Source organism: Giraffa tippelskirchi, chromosome 9, assembly GCF_054371585.1.
Source record: "Giraffa tippelskirchi isolate mGirTip1 chromosome 9, T2T-mGirTip1v1.2.pri, whole genome shotgun sequence".
In the NCBI taxonomy this organism is placed as follows: domain Eukaryota; kingdom Metazoa; phylum Chordata; class Mammalia; order Artiodactyla; family Giraffidae; genus Giraffa; species Giraffa tippelskirchi.
The window spans coordinates 56,510,549-56,531,943 of NC_137283.1; the positions used below are offsets into that span (position 1 = coordinate 56,510,549).

A 21,395-nucleotide genomic window follows, 5' to 3' on the forward strand; every position below is an offset into this window, starting at 1 on the left:
GCCAGCCTGCCCCCTTGCCTCCTCCAGAGCAGTTTGTCTCCAGAGTGGCGGGCGGGCTCCCCCGTGGGGCACCCTTCACCATGTGGTGAGCTGGCAGGGGCTGCCGTGTGGGCAGCCTGCAGGGCCATGTGGTCCCTCTGTGGGCTGCCGTCCTCTGCCCTGTCACCTGGGAGGTTCCTGGACATCCAGCTGCTGAGAAATCAAGTGGAAGAGAAATCGATTTCCTCACCATCGTTTATATCTTTGTTTAAAACGTGCAAAATGGCTCTTTTGAAGGAGAGACAAAAATGCCTCCCTTGCACGCCCACCCCTGCCTCGCAGGTCTCTCCCCGTGGGTGCAACGAGCCATCATTTCTCTGCCTCCTGAGTGACGTGCTGCTCCCGATGGCGGTGACGTTTGCAGGGGGATCAGGTCGGAGTCCTCGCTTCTCCCTGGGATGTTTAAGTGGGTTCTCTTTGGGGGACATGTAATCAACCAGGTGAATCATCCACCACAGAAGTGGCGACTCGTGGCCCTGACCGCCTCCCATCTTCAGTGTATTTGATGCCAGGCTGGCTGGCTGTTGTTCCGGGTGCCGGCAGGGTTTCTGCTCTGGGATTTTTACTGAGCGACCTGGGTCCTTATGTGAAGCACCCTGGGCATCCTTCATCTCTGCTTGTTCCCCCGAGCCCCTGAGCCTCGAGCCCCTGAGCCCAGCGCTGCAGGCACAGTTAGCCCGGCCTTCTCCGGCCCAGTCCCCTGCCCGACAGCTCCCTTCTGGCTGCTGGTGGCATCCGGCTCTTGGCCGTGGCCGAGTGTGGGAGAAGGCACCCTAAAGGGGCACTGTGCTCCCTCCCCAGCGCCGCCCCTTTGAGGGTTCCTACCATGGGTGGACCTGTCTCAGTGTATGTCCACTGAGGGGGGTGGACTAGAATCCACACTTCCCAGACAGATAAGGGTCCCTGGGGTTTGCAGACTTCTTTCTGAATTCCGGTCTCGATGAAGCCGGAACTGAAGCCGAGCTGATGGAAGCACAGGTCTCCATACGTTAACCGGCACCTCACAGCGGTGGCCCTGGATCTCAGTGCAGATAACACGCCGCAGGGCTAGGCCAGGCTCGAGGCCCGAGGTGGCGGTAGGTGACACCGCAGCCTTGGGGCGGATGCACAGGAGGGCTGCCTGCTGACCAGGTGAGAGCGGCAGAGCTCCCCCAGAAGAAGAGGGGCAGGGGGTGAAGGTTCCCACCTGGACCAGAGGAGCCTTGGCCATAGAGGGACCTTTGGAGGGGGCTGAGGCTGAGAGGGAACCAGCAGGTGGACGCAGGGGGAGAGCCCAGATTTCGGGTGAATCGTGCAGCCCTGAGGGGCAGGCGGGTGCCAGCTGGCCGGAGGGTGATGGCTGTAGGGGAACGTCTTTCGCCGTGAAATCAGAGCCCTGGGCAGGGGCCAGATATGCCAGGGTTTCATAGAACATAAAACTCACTCTGGGTAGCCTTTGAAGGCTTTTAACCTATTTGGTTGTCTCCTGACATTTTTTTCCCCCCTACATGTTCTTAATATTAAAACTGTAGCTTTGCCAATACGAAACTGTTCGCTGTACCCACCCCCTACCCCCAGTGAATATAGGCCACACACTGCAGGCAACAAAGCCAGGCCAGATAGAGGTGGGAGGCCGTCACAGGTCCACCCGCTGGCTCCGTGACATGCCTCCACCTGCCCAGCCCCCAGACCACCCAGTTGAGATGCACTTCTAAGCAATACAACAAATCACTGCAAGTCCATCTGCAGCATGAGAAAGTGGTGATGATGCAGGCTGTCTGGGGAGAGGTTCTTCTGAAAGTGGCATCCCTGGAAGGAAGTAGAGAGAGAAGAAGGCTTAACAGGAGGCAAGGAAAGCTTGGAAGACAGGAGTTCAGATGAGCTCATTCACTCTGAACATTTTACACCGGCTCTACGTCAAATATAGTGAAAGCGTGTCAAAGTGTGAGTCGCTCAGTCACGTCTGACTCTTTGCCACCCCGTGGACTGCAACCCACCAGGCACCTCTGTCCATGGGATTCTTCAGGCGAGAATTCTGGAGTGGGCCGCTATTTCCTGCTCCAGGGGATCTTCCCAACCCAGGGGTCGAACCTGGGTCTCCTGCATTGCAGGCAGGTTCTTCACCATCTGAGCCTCCAGGGGACCCCTCAAACACAGCAGAGGTAGAGATAAATGTGGAGATGGGTGAGATTCGAGGAGCTCACAGTGAAGACGTGGTGGCCTCGGTGGCCCATTCCCAGCTTCTGAGAGTCTGTGAGTCCAGATTAGGATTCCTCAGTGAGGGCTTCATGTGGAAAGCAGCCACCTCACACCCTACCAGCATCACAGGAGACTTCTCTCACAGGATGAGAGGGGATCTCTCACAGGATGCTCCTCTCTGATGGGAGCTGCAGGGGCAGGTGGCCTGGACAGGCGATATGGGACCCTGGGTGTGAATCAGCCCTCCACCGAGCTCTGACCACCCCGCCTTGGAGCAGCTTCTGTTTCTTCTCTGTAATTTGTGCCAAGTTTCAATAAATGCTCCTTGAAATCTACCCCAGCACTAACATATTACTTCCCAAGCCTGTCGCCCAGCTGGCAGTGGGGGCTCACGACGAGGGGTGGGCAGGGCCACCTTTGAGTTAGGGTTTTCCGAGCAGCCGTGTGACCGCACCCCACCCCCACCTTGCAGGTGAGCCCTCTGCTCCCCGGCACCTCCACCGTCATGATCCACGACCTGTGCTTAGCCTTCCCCGCCCCCGCGAAGGCTGATGTCTACGTCTCGGACATTCAGGAGCTGTACATCCGCGTGGTGGACAAGGTCAGTGTCAACCTCCCTGTATGCTCCCTCTTTAGCTGCACAGGAGCCGGGAGCATGGTGGGGCTGTGGGGGGTGCTTTCCTCGTATCTCCCCACCCCTTGAAGCGCTGTCTCACCTGACATCCTGGGCTCAGTGCAGGGCGGCCTCTGGGGGTGTCCATCTTCATCTCGGTCGACACTCATGAATCCTGGCTGTAAATACCCCTGGAAGTTGTCCTCACGTTAGCCCCGGCTTGGGGATTCCTATTCTCTGGCTGCTGCAGGTGACTAGCCAGCCAGAGCATAAATTTTCTCCTCTGTCTGTACTTTTTGGATTCTCAGAAATTCAATGGCAGATGAATAAAGCGTATGAATGCCAAGTGCTTCTGCAAAATGAATACATAATAGATCTAGGCTTTTCTTTAATGTGAAGAAGGATTTTATATAACTCAAATACATGAAGTGATTGCAGCAAGGTTTCCAGAGGAATGCTGTCAGGGTCCTGTCTTCCTGAAGGAGAGAAGGGTTGGTCATTAAACGGGGCATTCACGCAGCTTAGACTTCTTCAAAGTCACTATTCTCTCAGCCTCGGATATGCCTTCTCTGATCTCGTTTCTGCTGGTGAGTTGCTTCTAGACTTGTGTTCTTTCACTAAGCACTTTTGACTCATGTTTCCCACAGTTTTCACCGCGTGCAGTATGTGCTGCCAGGTGTGAACTGCTGGTTCAATGAGCACTTATTAAGCCCCCACTGTATGCCTGTTGCTATCCTAAGCTGTGGATTAGCTCTCTAACTAGGCCCTTAGTTCTTTTTACTGAAGTAGAGTTGATTTACAACGCTGTGTTATTTTCAGGTGTACAGCAAAGTGATTCAGTTATATAGACACATATATATGCTGTGCTTAGTTGCTTCAATTCAGTTCAGTTCAGTCGCTCAGTCGTGTCCGACTCTTTGTGACCCCACGGACCGCAGCACACCAGGCCTCCCTGTCCATCACCAACTCCCGGAGCTTACTCAAACGCATGTCCATCAAGTCAGTGATGCCATCCAACCATCTCATCCTCTGTCGTCCCCTTCTCCTCCTTCCTTCAACCTTTCCCAGCGTCAGGGTCTTTTCCAATGAGTCAGTTCTTCGCATCAGGTGGCCAAAGTGTTGGTGTTTCAGCTTCAGCATCAGTCCTTCCAGTGAATATTCAGGACTGATTTCCTTTAGGATGGACTGGTTGGATCTCCTTGCAGTCCAAGGGACTCTCAAGAGTCTTCTCCAACACCACAGTTCAAAAGCATCAATTCTTCGGCACTCAGCTTTCTTTATAGTCCAACTCTCACACCCATACATGACTACTGGAAAAACCATAGCTTTGACTAGATGGACCTTTGATGGCAAAGTAATGTCTCTGCTTTTTAATATGCTGTCTAGGTTGGTCATAAGGTAGGACACTTCAGTTGTGTCCTACTCTTTGTGACCCCATGGACTGTAACCTGCCAGGCTCCTCTGTCCATGGAATTCTGCAGGCAAGAATACTGGAGTGGGTTGCCGTGCCCTCCTCCAGTGGATCTTCCCAACCCAGGGTTCAAACCCAGGGATTGAACCCAGGTCTCCTGCACGGCAGACGATTCTGAGCCACCAGGGAAGCCCAAGAATACTGGAATGGGTAGTTTTTCTAGGGGATCTTCCCAACCCAGGGATCATACTGGGGTCTCCTGCATTGCAGGCAGATTCTTTACCAGCTGAGCTACCAGGGAAGCCCATATATATATTCGTTTCCATTATAGGTTATTGTAAGATATTGAAGATAGTCCCTGTGCTATTGGTAGATCCTTATTGTTTATCTACTTTATATACAGTCATGTGTATTTGTTAATCCCGTCCTCATTTATCCCTCTCCCAGATGTTCTGTCAGAGTGGGATGTGACCTTTATGCCACATTTATGCTTTGGGCAAAGCATCTGAGTATCCCTCGAGGCCCCCGGAACACAGAAAGCATGTAAACAGTTTCCGGTTGTTGGTAGGCTGATAGTCTGGAGGTCATCGTGGGCCTCTGGGTGTGAGCTTGCAGAGAGCTATAGGCACCACAGGTGGTGGCATTGGTCATTCAAAGGCCATCCCAGAGTCTCTGTCCTCCACGATGTAGGTGGAGATAGGGAAGACGGTCAAGGCGCATGTCCGCGTGCTGGACTTCCACAAGAAGCCTTTCCTGGCCAAGTACTTGGCCTTCATGGACCTGAAACTCCGGGCAGCCTCCCAGATTGTCACGCTGGTGTGAGTTCTCGTGGGGTCGGGGGTCAGGGGAGGGCACCTGAGGGCAGCAGCAACGGGTCTGCCAGGGGGAGAGGTCCCAGCCCCTCCCTCTGCTCCAGGGCCCTCGATGAGGCCCCGGACGACTATACCGCCTCCTTCCGCGTCCACGGCGTGGCCATCGGCCAGACCAGCCTCACCGCGGCCGTGACCGACAAGGCCGGACAGAGAATCAACTCAGCCCCACAGCAGATTGAGGTAAAGCCGTTCCTCCTTGCGCCTCGTGGGCCCGGCCCAGCCCCTGGTGCACATCAAGGCCCTGTGGGGGTGGGAAGGGGGAATATGGTGTTTTTTGTGATCGGCTGGGACTTTTAGGAAAGTGAAAGTGTTAGTCACTCAGCTGTGTCTGACTCTGCAACCGATCCCCTGGACTCTAGCCCGCCAGGCTCCTCTGTCCATGGAATTCTCCAGGCAGTAACACAAGAGTGGGGAACCATTCCCTTCTCCAGGGGATCTTTCTGACCCAGGAATGGAACCTGGGTCTCCTGCATTGCAGGCGGATTCTTTACCATCTGAGCCCCCAGGGAAGGCCCCAAGTGGAGAGGCCATATTAACTGCTCTCCGGGCTTCTCTGATTAAAGGGGGGGGCCTTCCCCTGTCCTGGGAGTCTGGGAGCCCAGGAGTGAGGGGGCTGGGTTACTTCACTCTCTCTGGGACTCAGGGGGCCTGGTGTGGCTCAGAGGAGGGGAGTGACTTGTCCCAGACAGGGAAGTGGCTGCGGGGAGAGCAGGTGGGTCTGGACTCGAGAGTAGAAGCACACATGGATGGTTGGGGCCCTGGAGGTAGCAGGCTCTTCGTGGGAGCCCTGGAGCAGCCGTTCTGGGTAAGGGAACTTGGGGGCCCACCTGGGCTCGGCTGTGACCTGGTGCCCCCATGGCATCAGGCTGAGACAGGAGCCCGCGGCCACCGGGGTCAGGAAGTTGTGTCCGAGTTTATCCTTTGGTGGCAGCACTAAGCTGCTCCTGCCACGTCCTGTGTGGGCTCAGCCTCGCGGGCTGGGGGCTTTGTGCTGGTGGGTATGGGTGCTGCTTCAGGATGGAGGCGCGCCCTTCTCCTCCGGGTGAGAAGGCCACCCTGCATGCCTATACTCAGGCAGCCCTACGGAGACCACACCTCACGCACATGTCACCCCTGGGCTGACTGGCACGTCTTCAGGCAAAGCGGGGACTGTGGGGTTGTAGGAGGAGGACGTGGGGGCTTTGCCCTGCCACAGAGACAGAGCCTCTTTGTCCTGCCCCCCCGAGTCCCCCTTTCCTCATCTGGAAAATACGGAGGCCATGGGAGTAGAGAACTATTCTAGATGATTTTTCAGTAGAAATCTGGAAACTGTGCTAGAGTCAGCCTTCCAAAGGGGAGCTGGGGAACCTCGAAGGCAGCAGGTTGGAAACCTGGACGTGCGCCAGACTGTCTTGGGGACTTGCTGAAACGCACGGCAGGACCCACCTCTGATGGGCAGGTCCCGGGTGGGCCGGGGAGCGGGCGTTTTGGCAGACCCCACCAGAGCGGAACACGCCCCTGAGAACCCTGGAGCCTCAGGCCCAGGGGTACGTGAGGTCTCCCCCGGGGCTGGCTGGGACCCCAGGCCCTCATTGGCCCCCTTCAAAGGCAGGAGTCTGTACGTCTGTACACTGTGTTCCCTAGTCCCTGGAGTTAACGGTTGACCGCGCCTGGCCGTGTGAGCCTGGAACACAACAGCCTGTTTCCCTATTGTGTCTCCACGTCCAGGTCTTCCCCCCATTTAGGCTGATCCCCAGGAAGGTGACGCTGATTATTGGGGCCACGATGCAGGTAGGAGTTCAAGGCCACGCCCCCACCACCACCTGGGGCTTCAGAGCAGGCTGTGGGGGGGAGTTCCAGGGTGTCGGTGCCCTGGCCCCGGAAGGTGCAGTGTGGGCACCCATAGGGGGGCTGGCTGACGGGCGGTGCTGTCTCCCCCTCCAGATCACCTCCGAGGGTGGCCCCCAGCCACAGTCCAACATCCTCTTCTCCATGAGCAACGAGAGCGTGGCGCTGGTGAGCAGCGCTGGGCTGGTGCGGGGCCTTGCGGTGGGCCGTGGCGCCGTGTCGGGGGTCGTGCAAGCCGTGGATGCTGAGACCGGCAAGCTGGTCATCGTGTCGCAGGTAACGGCAGGGCCGCAGCAGAGGCACCCTCCACGTCCGCCCTCTAGGGTGGGGGTGCTCCGCTCTCCAGGCGGCTGGCGGGGCGCGGAGCCACGGCAGGGAGGTCCCCCGTCTGCTGGGCGTGGGCTCTGCTCCTGAGGACCACCCCTCTCCCAGGGTCTTGCTTCTGCCCTCGGAGCCTGCAGCACCTGCCTGTCACCTTCCCCTCTCACCAGGCCAGACCTGCTCTTGGCACCCCCACGGTTGCCCTTCTCCAGACTGAGGGTCCCTGAAAGTGAAAGTCACTCAGTCGTGTCCAACTCTCTGCGACACCAATAGTCCATGGGATTCTCCAGTCCAGAATACTGGAGTGGGTAGCCTTTCCCTTCTCCAGGGGATCTTCCCAACCCAGGGATCGAACCCAGGTCTCCCGCACTGCAGGCAGATTCTTTACCAGCTGAGCCACCAGGGAAGCCCAAGAATACTGGAGTGGGTAGCTTATCCCTTCTCCAGGGGATCTTCCTGACCCAAGAATTGAACCGGGGTCTCTTGCATTGCAGGCAGATTCTTAACCAAATGAGCTATTACTCCTTAAGGCGTGGAGCCCCAAGCTCTCCCGCCCTGGGGACATTGCAGTGCAGGATGATGGTAGCGGTTGTGACAGCAGACCCTGTTTTCTGTGCCTCCCTGAGTCCTCTCAGGACCCTCTGCTCTGCCTGGATGCAGCTGACCCACACCATACACGGCTGTTCTAGGGCTGAGCCAGTGTTGCCCACGTCAGAGCCCTCCTGCCTTTAGTTCACTCATTTCCGGCAGGGCTTGCGGACGTTCTCACAATAGAGGTGGGATGCTGTGGGCACTGACACGCTGGGGGGCTTATGGTGTGTGTTTTTAGAGGCACATGCTGGCTTGGCTGCCATAGACCAGGGTAACTGGGCACCAGCAGTATTTCAGACCTGGATTGATATTTCCAGGAGAAGAAAACCCGAGTCATTCACTAGTATCTTTGCTCAGCTAAGGGTTAAACTATCTCCAGGCCTCCTCGACAGAGTGGGGGATATTTCCTAGCAGCTTTTCTGGGTCGGCAGAGATGCTGGAGGCCGAGTCAGGGGGACCTCATCTGGGGGGCCCCCCATCCTCCCACCCACCCCCACCTCACGTGGTGGTTCTGGCCCCAAGCAGGTGGTGGCGGGTGTCTCGGTCTGCTCTTTTCCTTCTTTCCTGGGGTGGCACTTCTGTGGGCCTCTGGGAAGGACAGAGCAGAGCATGTCCCCTCCTGGGAAGGGCTCAAGGTGCCTGGATTCTGCCCCATGTCTGCGGCCGGCAGTGACTTGCAGGAGCATTGACTTGGTGGTCCAGCCATGCTGGAGCCCCAACTCTAAGAGAGGGCTTCCTTCCGGGTGATGTGACTGTGGACAGAAGCTGGTCCCTGACAGTGGACCAGGAGCACTGCTGAGTTCAGAGCATCTGAGCACACAGCTCTGGGCGCTGGGACCCCCTGCAGGGGGTGGGACTGACCTTGACCCAACCCTGAGTTCATTGATTCACGCCTTTCCCAGCAGTTCCAGTGTCTCTCCAAGTATCCTGGTCAGACCGCAAAGTCCTTTTGAATCACAGGGTGGATACTCCACGTCTATCAATTTTATAAAAACAAGAAAGTACCAGGCATGTTGAGAGTAAAATCAAGCACCAGGGAGGGCCTACTTCGTTCCTCTCTAAAGAAAGGGTTGCAGCCTCAGAAATGGGAGTTTCAGGGAGGGACCCATTGTTGGCATGTGGCCCCTGAGCCCTGCCAGCCTGAGCCCCAAAGCCCTCTTCCCAGGATCTCGTGGAGGTGGAGGTGCTGCTGCTCCAGGCTGTGAGGATCCGCGCGCCCATCACAAGGATGCGAACAGGGACCCAGGTGAAGTTCCCATCACAGGGATGTGGGCGGGCACCCAGGTGAGGTTCCCATCACAGGGATGTGGGCGGGCACCCAGGTGAGGTTCCCATCACAGGGATGCGGGCGGGGACCCAGGTGAAGTTCCCATCACAGGGGTGAGGGCGGGCTCCCAGGTGAGGTTCCCATCACAGGGATGCGGGCGGGCACCCAGGTGGGGCGGAACCTCTCCAGCTCCTGTCTGTGTCTCTGGAGCAGCCTCCGGCAGGTGTCAGGATCTGAGACCTAGTTCAGGATGAGCCTGGGGGAGCTGCTCCCAAGACGCTGTTTCCTCTGCTAGGATGATTCTGCAGCCCCTTGACCTGCTGAATTCTGTTTTTCATCTGGTCCAGCTTCACTCCCTGCCTCTCCTGCTGTGTTGCCCAGGCTCCCTGTCCTTCTCCCCCGTGCGCCAGCTCCCCTTATGTGTGGTGCCTACCCCTTCAGTCCCGCAGGGGTGACGTCCGTGTCTCCACCAGTCTGTCGCCTTCCTGCACCTAGAATAGCACCTGGCGCCTCCCAGGAGCTGGGGTTTGGATGGCGTGCACCTTTCTCAGTGCTTTGTACGTCATAGTCCATGTGGTGGGCATAACAGCCCCCCAAGGTGGTCCAGGGTCATCTCCGCATCACAGACGAGGAGGTGCACACGTGGCAGGCTTAGGGCGTCTGCTGAGGCCACGCAGCTAGGGAACTTTGGAACTGGGCGCTGACCCACAGCCGGACTCAGGTCCATGTTGTTTGCCCTTGGAACAGCACTTGGTAAATTCAGAATGTAGGAGACTGAGTCCACCCTTTGTGAGCAGGGGCCCCTACTAGACTGAGAAAGACAGGAACAGGGTGAGCTGTCCTGCCAGGGGGGCTGCAGGCCACCCAGAGCTCTAGGTGGTCATTCAGGAACGGGGTCCCTCGGCCAAGGTGCGACTGCCCACAGCCCTGGAAGGACGGGCGGGGAGGGGCTGGCGCTGTGCCGTGCCTGCCGCTGATTCGGGAGGACTTGATCGAAGTCCCCCTTGTGCTCAGGAGACAGGGCAGCAGTGGGCCCTGGGGGGCAGTCCTGAGACACAGGGCGTCCGGGGGCTCCGGCCATGGGATGGGGGTGGTCACAGGCCTCGCTTCCCCCCACAGATGCCCGTCTACGTCACTGGGATCACCAACAACCAGAACCCTTTCTCCTTCGGCAATGCCGTGCCGGGTCTGACCTTCCACTGGTCTGTCACCAAGCGAGACGTCCTGGATGTCCGGGGGCGGCACCATGAGGTACTCACCGCCCCCCAGAGACCCCACCCTCCACCCTAGATGGCGGTGAAGTGGGAAGGTTCTCCCCACGCGTGTGCCTGTCACGCCCTCGTGAGGCTTCCTACTCTACAGCCACCCTGTCCCTCCCTGGGGTCCCTCCTCGCTCCAGCCCTTCGCGTGTCCAGGAACCCGGCCTCCAGCTCCCCTCTCGTGGGTCCCAGGACAGGCTGCAGCCTTTTCATTTTAAGCTCCTTCTTGCCGACCAGCCGCACCGCCCAGGGGCTTAGAGGCAACCTTTGGGTGGAAGGCAGCAAAAATGACAGCCTGCTGGGAAAGTCACGCAGGTTCCAGAATGTCATGGGGTCCTGGTTGGGGGTCCCCAGTCTGTAGCTTCTGACCCCCTTTCTAAGATGTCACCTGGCACTGGCAGCCCTGGAGTTTTCTCCAGGTTTGTCCCAAGGCCCTACCCCGTCCCCTTAGGCTCTCCAGGGGGGCCCTGGCCCCTCTCCAGGTCTGTGCTGGAAGGTGCTGGAGAGACACACCGCCCCGTGTGTGTGAGCTGACACCCGTGCGTGGGGAGGGGGGACATGCCCGGGTGACCCCGTCGGTGGGCTGTGCACCGGGTCCTGGCCCTGTGATTCCAGGCAGTAACCCCAGGTGGGCCTCGGTCACACAGGGCCTGAGTGCGGCTGCTTCCCAGGGTCTCTCCTTGTCTTATATGTGGACAGTGGGGGCCTGGGGAGGAGGCTAGACAGGGGGTGATGAGGTCTCTTAGAGGTTGCCTGAAGCTCACACAGTGCAAGACGAATACCGCACCCCCCCCGACCCTGTGGGACCAGATCCTGTCCCCAGACCGTCCCCACGGTAACTTCTTCACAAATACCCCATAACAAGGGCTCTGTGGGCAACACCCCAAGCCTAGCATCGTCTGGGTGATCCGCCCTGAGCCCCACAGCCAAGGGTCTGAGAAGTCCTGCGTGAGAACGCTGGCGGGTCCAACCTCTCCCGCGGGCCCTGGAAACAGTGTGAATCGCAGCGTGGAGCGCCCCACGCATGTGCTGGGGTTGGCAGGCCCCGACCGGGGCAAGAGGGCAGCGGGGTGACAGCAGACGGGCGGCTCGGGGAGTCTGGGGCACCTGCCCTGTGGGGGAGCTGGGCCCGGGCCCCCTCGGGACGTTCCGTGTCTGTCGCAGGCGTCGCTCCGGCTGTCCTCACAGTACGACTTTGCCATGAATGTGCTCGGCCGGGCGAAGGGCCGCACCGGACTGAGGGTGGTGGTCAAGGCCCTGGACCCCACAGCCGGGCAGCTGCTGGGCCTCGCCAAAGAGCTCTCCGACGAGATCCAGATCCAGGTGAGGGTCGGGTGGGCAGGGGCCGCCGTCAGTGGGGGAGCGCTGGGCAGCCCAGGGTCCTGCTCCCCCGGGGCCGTGTGGGCACACGTGGCGGGAGTGGGGGCTGGGGCCTGCCCCTGAGGGGTGCCCGGCCTGCAGGGAGCTGTGGTGAGGCTGGTGGGGCCTGAGCTGGGGCTCCGAGGTGCTGTGGGAGCCCAGGGCTGGGGCGACCCTGGAGGGGAGGGGTTTGGGGCTGGGAGGGCCTGGCAGGGGAAAGTGGGGGACTCGGCCCGTGCAGAGCCCTGGAGGTTTGCAGTAGCTCTATGTGCTTCCAGAGCAGGAGGTGACTCTGAGCTCAGAGTCGGGGTGCCTTCTGGGGGGAAGAGGCTGGAAAATCTGAGCTGGGCATGCGTCTAATCACTTTTGTTTCACAAGCACTCGTGGAGGACAAGACGGAGGCAGATGCACGCCCCCCGCTTCCTGGGCCGGCTCCTGTGAAGCCCGCGGGGCGGGGGGGCGGTCCCAGGGAGCAGGCAGTGGAGGGTCCCGAAAGGCCTCGAGGGCTGTGCCCCGGGAGACAGAGGGTGTGACCCCATTGTTCACAGATGGGACCCGAGCCTCAGGACAGGGGCGGCCGGCCCGCTCAGGGCCCCTCAAGGGGGCAGCGGCAGGATGGAGCTGTCTACCTGGGCCTGGCCCCGGCTCTCTCTTGGTCCCCTGCCCTGAGCATGTTTAGCCTCAGGGACCCCCTTCTGCTGATGTGAGACTCAGTGATGTCCTCACCTGTGCGTGTGTGCTCACTCGTGTCTGACTCTTTGCAGTCCTGTGGACTGTAGCCCGCCAGGCTCCTCTGTCCATGGGATTCTCCAGACAGGAACACTGCAGGGGGTTGCCATTTCCTCCTTCGGGGATCTTCCCGACCCAGGGATCGAACCCAGGTCTCCTGCATTGCAGGCAGATTCTTTATCACTTGAGCCATCCAGGAAGCCCTTAAATGTAATGTCTGGGCCCCCCTAAATTGCAAAGAAAGACTGAAAGTGACTCCTAGATATCATGAAGAAAGACACAGGTTCAAACCCTTTCTTCAAGAGGAAACAAGCCATTTCTAGGTCAGGCACATACCCCACGCAGGGTGAAGAAGCACATTTCAGAGAGGGAAGTGCCTGTCTGCCCAGCCCCGCCCCGACTCCTGCCTGCATGTGCGTAGGGACTCACACACACACACAGACACAGAGACACACACAGACTCACAGACGTACACAAACACACAGACACATACACACACAGATACAGAGACACACACAGACTCACAGATGTACACAAACACACAGACACACAGACACATACACACACAGATACAGAGACACACACAGACTCACAGACATACACAAACACACAGACACATACACACACAGACTCACACACACACACAGACACAGAGACACACAGACACATTCACACACAGACACAGAGACACACACAGACTCACAGATGTACACAGACACACAGACACACAGATACATACACAGACACGTACACACACACACAGACACAGAGACGCACAGACACACACACACAGAGACACACATAGACTCATAGACCTACACAAACACACAGACACATACACACATAGACACAGAGACACATACACAGACTCACACACACACACAGACACAGAGACACACAGATACATTCACACAGAGACACAGAGACACACACAGACTCATACATACACAAACACACAGACACATACACAGACACAAACACATACATGCACAGACACACACACACAGACACATATGCAACAAACACTCACTGACTCACACACACATACACAAACACACAGCTACACACACAGCCACACACACACACACATACACACACACAAACACATGTTCTTCCCAGCTGAAAATAAAGTGAAGCGAGTTCTGACCCCTGACCTGGAATTAGAGACAGGGCTTTGTAGCTCCGAATTCTGTGACCTCAGTCGGGTCATTTAGCAGCTCTGTGCCTCGGTTTCCCTGGCTGACATCAGGTAACTTTAAAGCACATCAGAAACTCACTCAGAGACGCTGGATCCAGCCCACAGAGGTGTTCTATTTGGCTCACTCAGTGCTTCAAAACAGTTTTTTATTTGTTGCCAACGTTGAAAAATAGGAAGATTTTGTCTAAAAGCCCAGTGTGCGGCTCGTCCTGGAGACGTGGAGTGATGCCATCGGCCAAACTGGCAGGAGATGAGAGACAGGCTCCCACTGGTAGAGCTGAGCCCCCAGGTCACAGCCCCTAGACCCCCTCGTCGCCCTGACCCTGAGGCTGTTCACCGTGGTGCTGGCACGGGTGCTCCTCGGCGGGTCACGAGGCAGGAGAGGAAGGCCCCCCTGTGTCGGGGGGACCACAGGGGTTACCTGCCTGGGAGCGGCTCTGTGTCGGGGGGACCACAGGAGTTACCTTCCTGGGAGCGGCGGGAGGGGCCTGTATGGGTGTGTGTGTCCTGTGTGATGCACAGCCACAGAGGCAGCTTCCCTCTGGGAGCCGTCAGCCCAGCGGACGGGCTCACCTGGCTCCAGAACCCGGTGCAGCCCCCGAGGCCGTGCCCCGTGTAGGGAGCCCCACCCCTCCCATAGTGTCCCATGCATCCCCAGCTCTGAGGTGAGCGCACCAAGGATGCTTCCCTCGGGACCCTTTTTACTGAGAAGGGAGGCGCGCCTGAGTGTGTGGTCAGAGAGCAGCTGCTGGGAGACAGGGGACGCGGGCCAGTTTCCTCTTCAGAAATCACCCATTAGGTTTTAGACACAGGCCCTCAGAGTGTCCAGCTGGCCTGATCATATCAGAAGCCAGCGGGGAGCCCCAAGGTGTGCTCAGCACCCAGGCTCAGGTGTCAAGGGTGCCAGCAGCCCGAGGGTCCTTAGAGGGCCTTAGAAGGGTGTGGGCGCGCTGAGCTGCATGCAGAGAGGGGTCTGGAGTCCCTGGGGGAGGGCTGCCTCGTGGGCTCGGAGCTGCCAGGGAGGGGCAGGATCAGATCCCCCCCCGACATCCTCAGGTGCATCAGCCGCTGGCCGGAGGTCACCAGGCACCCTGTCCCGGTTCTGTGCGGATGCAGCAGGAGCCTGGCAGGCAGAGAGGGTGCGAGGTGGGGCTGAGGGGGTGCCTGGGGGGTGGTTCTGGGAGGGGCCGATGCGGAGGGCATGTCTGGCTGGGGGAAGGAGAATTCAGACAGGGCCTCCCCAGCCTGGCAGCATCGCCGAACAGGACCCTGGGCCCATTGCTGCGTGTGCCGCCTTCCACACACGCACCCTGAGAGCTCGGGGGTCTCGCGCCCCCGCCCCGTGAGGAGCCCCAGGGGCCTCCCCAGCGCAGCTGCTGCTCCTGCCCAGCGTGCCCTCAGCCTCGTCACGCTCAGCACTCGCTGCCACACCCCAGCTCCTAGCGGGGTGGCACGCCTCGGCCCACAGGAGACACGCCGACCCTGCATATGGTTCCGGGGGTCACAGGAGAACAGACTCGCCCTCTCCCCCAGGTGTTTGAAAAGCTGCGGCTGCTGAGCCCTGAAATAGAAGCGGAACGCGTGCTCATGTCACCAAACTCATTCATCAAGCTCCAGACAAACAGGTACATGGCTCCGCGTGGCTCCATGTGGGTCGCGAGGCTGCGTGCACATCCGATGGCTCGTTTGTCAGCGTCGAGGAGCTGCGAGTGCCTAGGGCCAGCCGCACCGCCCTGCCGGCCTCCTCCTCCTCCCGCTGGCAGGGACGGCCCCTGCTCGTTGGAGCGTCTCCCCATGGGCCCTTCTTCTCCTCCTCGCGGCCCAGAACATCTCACGCTTTCTACACAAATCCGCTTCTTCAAAGGCGGGAAAGTGCCAGCTTGGAGGGGTTCAGTCTCTCAAATGCCCCGTGTCTTTAAGACTTGCCACTCAGTGTAGTCTGGGAATTGGGACATCAGCTGGGGGGTGGCTCGTGAAAAATTCAGATCTCGGCCCCTCCTGCGTGGTGGGGACACCTGAGAATGCTGAGAAGCGGGTTCTGAAGCCTGTGGGCACACTAGACTCTTGCCCTGTGTTCTAAGGCGGTGCTTTGGGTAGCGATGCCTTGTGTGTGAACTGCAGTTGCAAAGTCGGGAACTGCAAGGACATTGGAGAAACACACACACACACACACACACACACGGTGGGCACACAGCCAGAAGTGTCAGTGCCCGGCTCAAGAGCTGGACTCTGGATCCAAGACGGATGACAGCGGTGTCCTCGAGGAGTCTGGTGGGGGAGAGGGGAGTGTTGTGTGAGAAAGGTTGTAATGGAATGAAGCCAGAGCCACAGCCCAAAGGAGGGCCTTCCATGCCAGGATTCTGGGGAGGCACGGCCCCTGTGGACATGCAGGAGTCAGGTCTCACAGGATGCGTAGGAGTCCTGCAGGTTAAAAGGAGGGCATTGATGGAGGGGGCAGGTATTTGAGGCAGAAGCAGTGACATTTGCTTAAGAAGTCATCTGCGGAGGATTTGTGGGGCTGCGGCACAGAGGGTGACAGGAGGGCGGGCCTGGGAGCTTTTCTTTCCTTCCTTTCTTTATAACATCATGAATATGTAAAAGAGTAAAAGAGACTGCGTCATCTGTCTTCTATCGGGTGCACATTATCGGTAACATTATCGGTAGTTTTCCAAACCGCATTCTTATTATAGCAACGGCCCGTTTTTATCTGGTTATTGGCCCGTGGAAATAGGACAGTGCAGGGCCCTCGCTCCCGTTTCACAGCTGAGGAAGCCGAGGCTGGGAGAGGGGACAGGCCCCTCTCCATGACCATCTTGCCACTTGTTGTCTGTGAACACGGGTGTGTTTTTTTTTTCCCAAGGGATGGCGCCGCCTCTCTGAGCTACCGTGTCCTAGACGGGCCGGAGAAGGTTCCCGTCGTGCACGTTGATGAGAAGGGCTTCTTGGCATCGGGGTCGGTGATCGGGACGTCCACAGTTGAAATGACTGCCCAAGAAGCTTTCGGGGCCAACCAGACCATCATTGTTGCTGTCAAGGTAGGGTCTCATCCACTTCCTTTTTGGAATAATAAAAGCAGTAGTACTGTTTTCCCTTCCCTGGTGTGCAAGTAAAGATACTCGCCTTCCAGTCAAGAAATTGTAAGAAAGTATTAAAGGTCCTAGGTGAGACTATAAAGAAAGCTGAGCACCGAAGAACTGATGCTTTTGAACTATGGTGTTGAAGAAGACTCTTGAGAGTCCCTTGGAAAGCAAGGAGATCCAACCAGTCCATCCTAAAGGACATCAGTCCTGAATATTCATTGGAAGGACTGATGCTGAAGCTGAAACTCCAATCCTTTGGCCACCTGATGGGAAGAGCTGACTCACTGGAAAAGACCCTGATGCTGGGAAAGATTGAAGGCAGGCGGAGAAGGGGATGACAGAGGATGAGATGGCATCACTGACTCAATGGACATGAGTTTGAGCAAACTCTGGGAGATAGTGAAGGGCAGGGAGGCCTGGCGTGCTGCAGTCCTTGGGGTTGCAGAGAGCCGGACTTGACTGAGTGACTGAACAACAATAGGTGAAAAGCTGCAGCATCTCCTGGGTATCAGAGCAGAGATCCTTGGAAATGATTGATGGCAATGAACTCCTTTCATAGATGAGTAACTGTGGCCCAGAGCCGTCCGAGGTTTGCCGGACTGGCACCCTGGTGTCCTGACTGGCCAGCAGAGCCTGGATCAGCAGACACCGAAGAGGGATGAACTCAGCATGTGCTGTGTCCTGCCCCAGAAAGCACTCGGTTAGAGACAGCACTGGGAGGGTGAGGAGGCCCGTCTCACAGGCGTGGAATCGAGTCGCCGAGTGCTGCCCGGTGGCTGGGAGTCGGGCTCTGGGCTCCAGCGCACGTCAGCCTGCCCCGGGTTGGTGCCCTCTGGCTCCCCCTACACCTAGCATGCCCGTGTCCCCCTGCCACTCTCTGCTCCTTAAGACGGGATGTTCTCCTCGGGCATCCCCTGGATCGGGTCCCGGGGTTTATCCTGAACAGAATTTTCTTTGCACATCTCATCACAACCACGATGTAATCCTCGCTGACAGAGCAAATACGTGACCTCTTGAATATTAATATTTAGACTCTTCTTGGGTCCTGGGCCTCTTTCCTTATTAGTATCTGTTTCAAGATGGGTGTCTAGCAGGGAACCCTCAACCCTAGTTTCCGAGTAAGTGAAAGTGACTGATGACTAGTCCTGTGTCACCAGATGGTATTGAGTGCCAGCTGTGTGCCCATCCCTGGAAACGGGGTCTTTGAGGGGCTGACTTTTTGGCCACGATGGATTTTACTGGAGATAGAGAATCAAGGCTGCCGTCTAAGGAGCTTGGGTTCCTGGGCTCCCGAAAGCCATCATCCCTTCCTTTCCCATCCCCCCTTTTCCTGGAGAACCTCTAGGCACCTCTGCAGCATGCTGCTGCTGCTAAGTCACCTCAGTCATGTCTGACTCTGTGTGACCCCACAGATGGCAGCCCACCAGGCTCCCCCGTCCCTGGGATTCTCCAGGCAAGAACACTGGAATGGGTTGCCATTTCCTCCTCCAATGCATGAAAGTGAGAAGTGAAAGTGAAGTTGCCCAGTCGTGTCTGACTCTTCACGATCCCGTAGCTGCAGCCTACCAGGCTCCTCCATCCATGGGCAGGGGCCCCCAGATACCAGTGCCGTCCGAGCGGACATTGTTTCTACTCTAAATACCTGGAGAGCCAGGTCCTCCCATGTAGCCCAGCATTCGAAGCCCAGGGGATATTTTTGCAACATGAATAATCTAATTTTTCACAGTCATGGACTCTGACTCTTGTGGGTCAGATTTCCTTGGAATGAGGCCAGCGGCCGCAGGGAGGAGGAGGGCCAGCCTCTGGGGTGGGACCCTCTCTCCATGACCCCAAGTCGGTCTAGCCCCCTGGTGTCCTGCGCTGGGGAGCAGCTGGAGCAGGCACCGGTCCTCGGGAGAGGGCTCTCTGGGGAGGCGTCCCTGGTGCAGCTGTCACCGCACCTGCTTGCTGTCCCCAGGTGTCCCCTGTTTCCTACCTGAGGATCTCCATGAGCCCCGCCCTGCACACCCGGAACAGGGAGGCTCTGGCGGCCCTGCCCCTGGGAGTGACCGTGACCTTCACCGTCCACTTCCACGACAACTCCGGAGACGTCTTCCACGCTCACAACTCCATGCTCAACTTTGCAACTAACAGGTAGGCGGTGGGCCCCCCGCGTTCCCCACGTGGAGTCACGTCTCCATCAGATCCAGATCTGACTCACACAGGTGACTGATGACCCTGCAGAGAGGTCAGCACTGCTGAAGGATGAGTTCGTCACTCATAGTTCCCAAGAGCGGGGAGTTCACCCCACTCTCAGGACCCTGGGAGAAGCACCGGGCTCGGCCAGGCACCAGGAGTGAGGGAGCCGTTGCCGAGAGTCTTTATTATCATGAGACACAAAGTCATTCAGCAGGGACGTCCCCTAATGCCCAGGAAGCGGAACCCAGAGGTTGGGGCCTGTGGCTGGAGGTTTGTACTAAGATTTTGTGGAAGCTGGGCTGTGGGGGAAACGCAGACAACCCTGGCCCTGCGGTCAGTGGATGCTCGGCACTCGCTGCCCCCTCTACAAAAGCCGATCGGAGAAGGCGCATGCCTTCCAACACTCAGGTGCCAGCGAGGACGGAGTCCCAACGGTCACTGACCTCTGCTGTGTGCAGGCCCACCTACATGCCATCTTGCTGACTCCTTGCTGTTGCCCATTTGTAGAGGCCCAGAGAGGTCAAGCCACTTGTCTCAGGCCACCCAGGCAGAAATTAGGGTTTGAATACAGGGTCCCATTTTCCCTGCAAGGGCAGTTCTTTTCAGCTGACACTTCGGGAATAGAACTGCAGCCTCAGGCCGAATATGAGGGAGGAGGGAGTGGTCTCCACTGAAGAGAGCCGCGGTCCCAGGCTAGACCTGCCCGCCTGTGAGTCCACTGGAACAGCAGTTCTCAAAGTGTGGTCCCCACACAGCAGCATCACCACTGCCCGGGAACACTTAATGCACGTTCTCAGGGCACCTGGGTGTAACAAGGCCTTCGGGTGATTGTCAAGCCTGAGGACCACCATCCCAGGGGATGTAGGCCAAGCCAGGAGGAGCTGAGAGGAGCCTCAGACCCAGAAGGAGGCAGTAGGGGCACAGCAGGTCATGACCAGGGGCTGGTGACCACTGCAACTTGGGCTTCCTGCAGGCCCTGGAGCAGACGTGTGCCCTGCGCTGAGCACACCCGGGGCCAGGCACTGGGAGAACGGGGTTTGGAGTCGGGCCTGGGTCAAGCCCGGCTCTGCCCTTTCTGGGGCCCGTGAGCCCCTATGGATGGGTTGCCCCTCCAGGCTGCCGTGTCTACACCTGTCGTGTGGGAAAATGACCTCGTCCCCAGGGCCACCAGCTGAGGCCTCTGGCCTGCGGGGTGCTCCGTGCACACAGCAGGGAGTCTGCAGCTCTGGGGCACAGGCCGCCCCTCGTCCAGCTCCCTGACTCCCCCGTGGAAGTCACGTGGGCCCTTCCGTGGCTGGCGCATCCGTCTCCAACAGAGCGGTCAGGCCTCAGGAGGCGGGGGCGTGGGGAAGGAGGCAATGGAGCAGGGGCCCTGACCCTCCACTTGCTCAGCCCAGCCGACCCTCCCAGCCCGCAGGGGCTGTCGTCCCTGAGTGCCCGCGTGTGCCCGCATGCCTGGCGCTGACCTTAGCTCTTTCCAGCTGCTGACCAGGTTTGCTGCTCATGTCAAGCCCACTGTGATGTGGGTACACGGTCAGCCCCACTCAGCAGATGAGAAAGCAGGTGGGCGAGGGCGATGTCCCTTGTCCCAGTTACTTGGTTGAGGGCCTCCTGTGCCCCCAGAGTGTCCTGGTTCCCGACTCAGGCAGGCTAGGAGCACAGCTTCATCACCTCCTCTGGGCCTCGGCATCCCCGTGGGACGTGGGGGTGCTGAAGCTGGCCATCCTATCTGGGCCGTGGATGGTGGGGAGTCCGTTTGGTATGGCCTGCAGGCCCCTCACCGAGAACAGCTGCTCCATGAACCTGAGCCGGGCGGCATCAGGGCTCAGGGGGCAGGTGCAGGGCCCGGTGCCGGCCCCTCCCTAGGAGCTGGGGCAGCTCCCAAGACTGACAGCCACGTCTCCCATGCCCAGGGACGAGTTCGTGCAGATCGGGAAGGGCGTCGCCAACAACACCTGCGTGATCCGCACGGTCAGCGTGGGCCTGACACTGCTCAGGGCGTGGGACGCGGCGCACGGCGGCCTCTCCGACTTCGTCCCGCTGCCTGTCTTGCAGGCCATCTCCCCCGACTTGTCTGGAGTAGTGGTGGTGGGGGATGTCCTCTGTCTGGCCACGGTTCTGGTCAGCCCGGAAGGTATGAGGGGTTCCGGCCGAGGGAAGCATGTCTTCGGTTGGGAGGCGGGAAGGGCTGCTCTGCCCTCCGGGGCCGGTGCGTACGTGGAGCTTGGTGAGGTTCTGGAGCGGGCATCGGAAAACCGCTGTCCCGATCGGGGCCATCCCACGGCCTCTTTCTGCACTGGGCTATAGTTGGTGCTCAGCCACACCCCCCAGCTCCCGTGCCAGTGGCTGTTTTCATCTGCGTGCCGAGTGGGAACGTCAGAGACAGTCAGGCATGCCCAGCCCCAAATACTTACCGTCTGGCCTTTTACAGGGACCTGGTGGCTCAGATGGTAAAGAATCTGCCTGCAATGCA

At 58.6% G+C, this 21,395-nt stretch overlaps 1 protein-coding gene across 3 annotated transcripts in view; it reads left to right on the plus strand.

Annotated features, from left to right (window-relative positions):
- NUP210 (nucleoporin 210) overlaps positions 1–21,395 on the plus strand; it is a 114,537-nt gene that overhangs the window by 82,267 nt on the left and 10,875 nt on the right. For all 3 annotated transcript variants that reach the window (XM_081526488.1, XM_081526486.1, XM_081526487.1), the window contains exons 21-32: positions 2,690–2,818; positions 4,932–5,059; positions 5,158–5,293; positions 6,821–6,883; positions 7,037–7,216; positions 9,018–9,098; positions 10,239–10,370; positions 11,543–11,701; positions 15,198–15,289; positions 16,525–16,699; positions 18,702–18,877; positions 20,836–21,056. In XM_081526488.1, the coding sequence (XP_081382614.1) occupies positions 2,690–2,818; positions 4,932–5,059; positions 5,158–5,293; positions 6,821–6,883; positions 7,037–7,216; positions 9,018–9,098; positions 10,239–10,370; positions 11,543–11,701; positions 15,198–15,289; positions 16,525–16,699; positions 18,702–18,877; positions 20,836–21,056 (1,672 nt within the window). The remainder of the gene's footprint in view (positions 1–2,689; positions 2,819–4,931; positions 5,060–5,157; positions 5,294–6,820; positions 6,884–7,036; positions 7,217–9,017; positions 9,099–10,238; positions 10,371–11,542; positions 11,702–15,197; positions 15,290–16,524; positions 16,700–18,701; positions 18,878–20,835; positions 21,057–21,395) is intronic.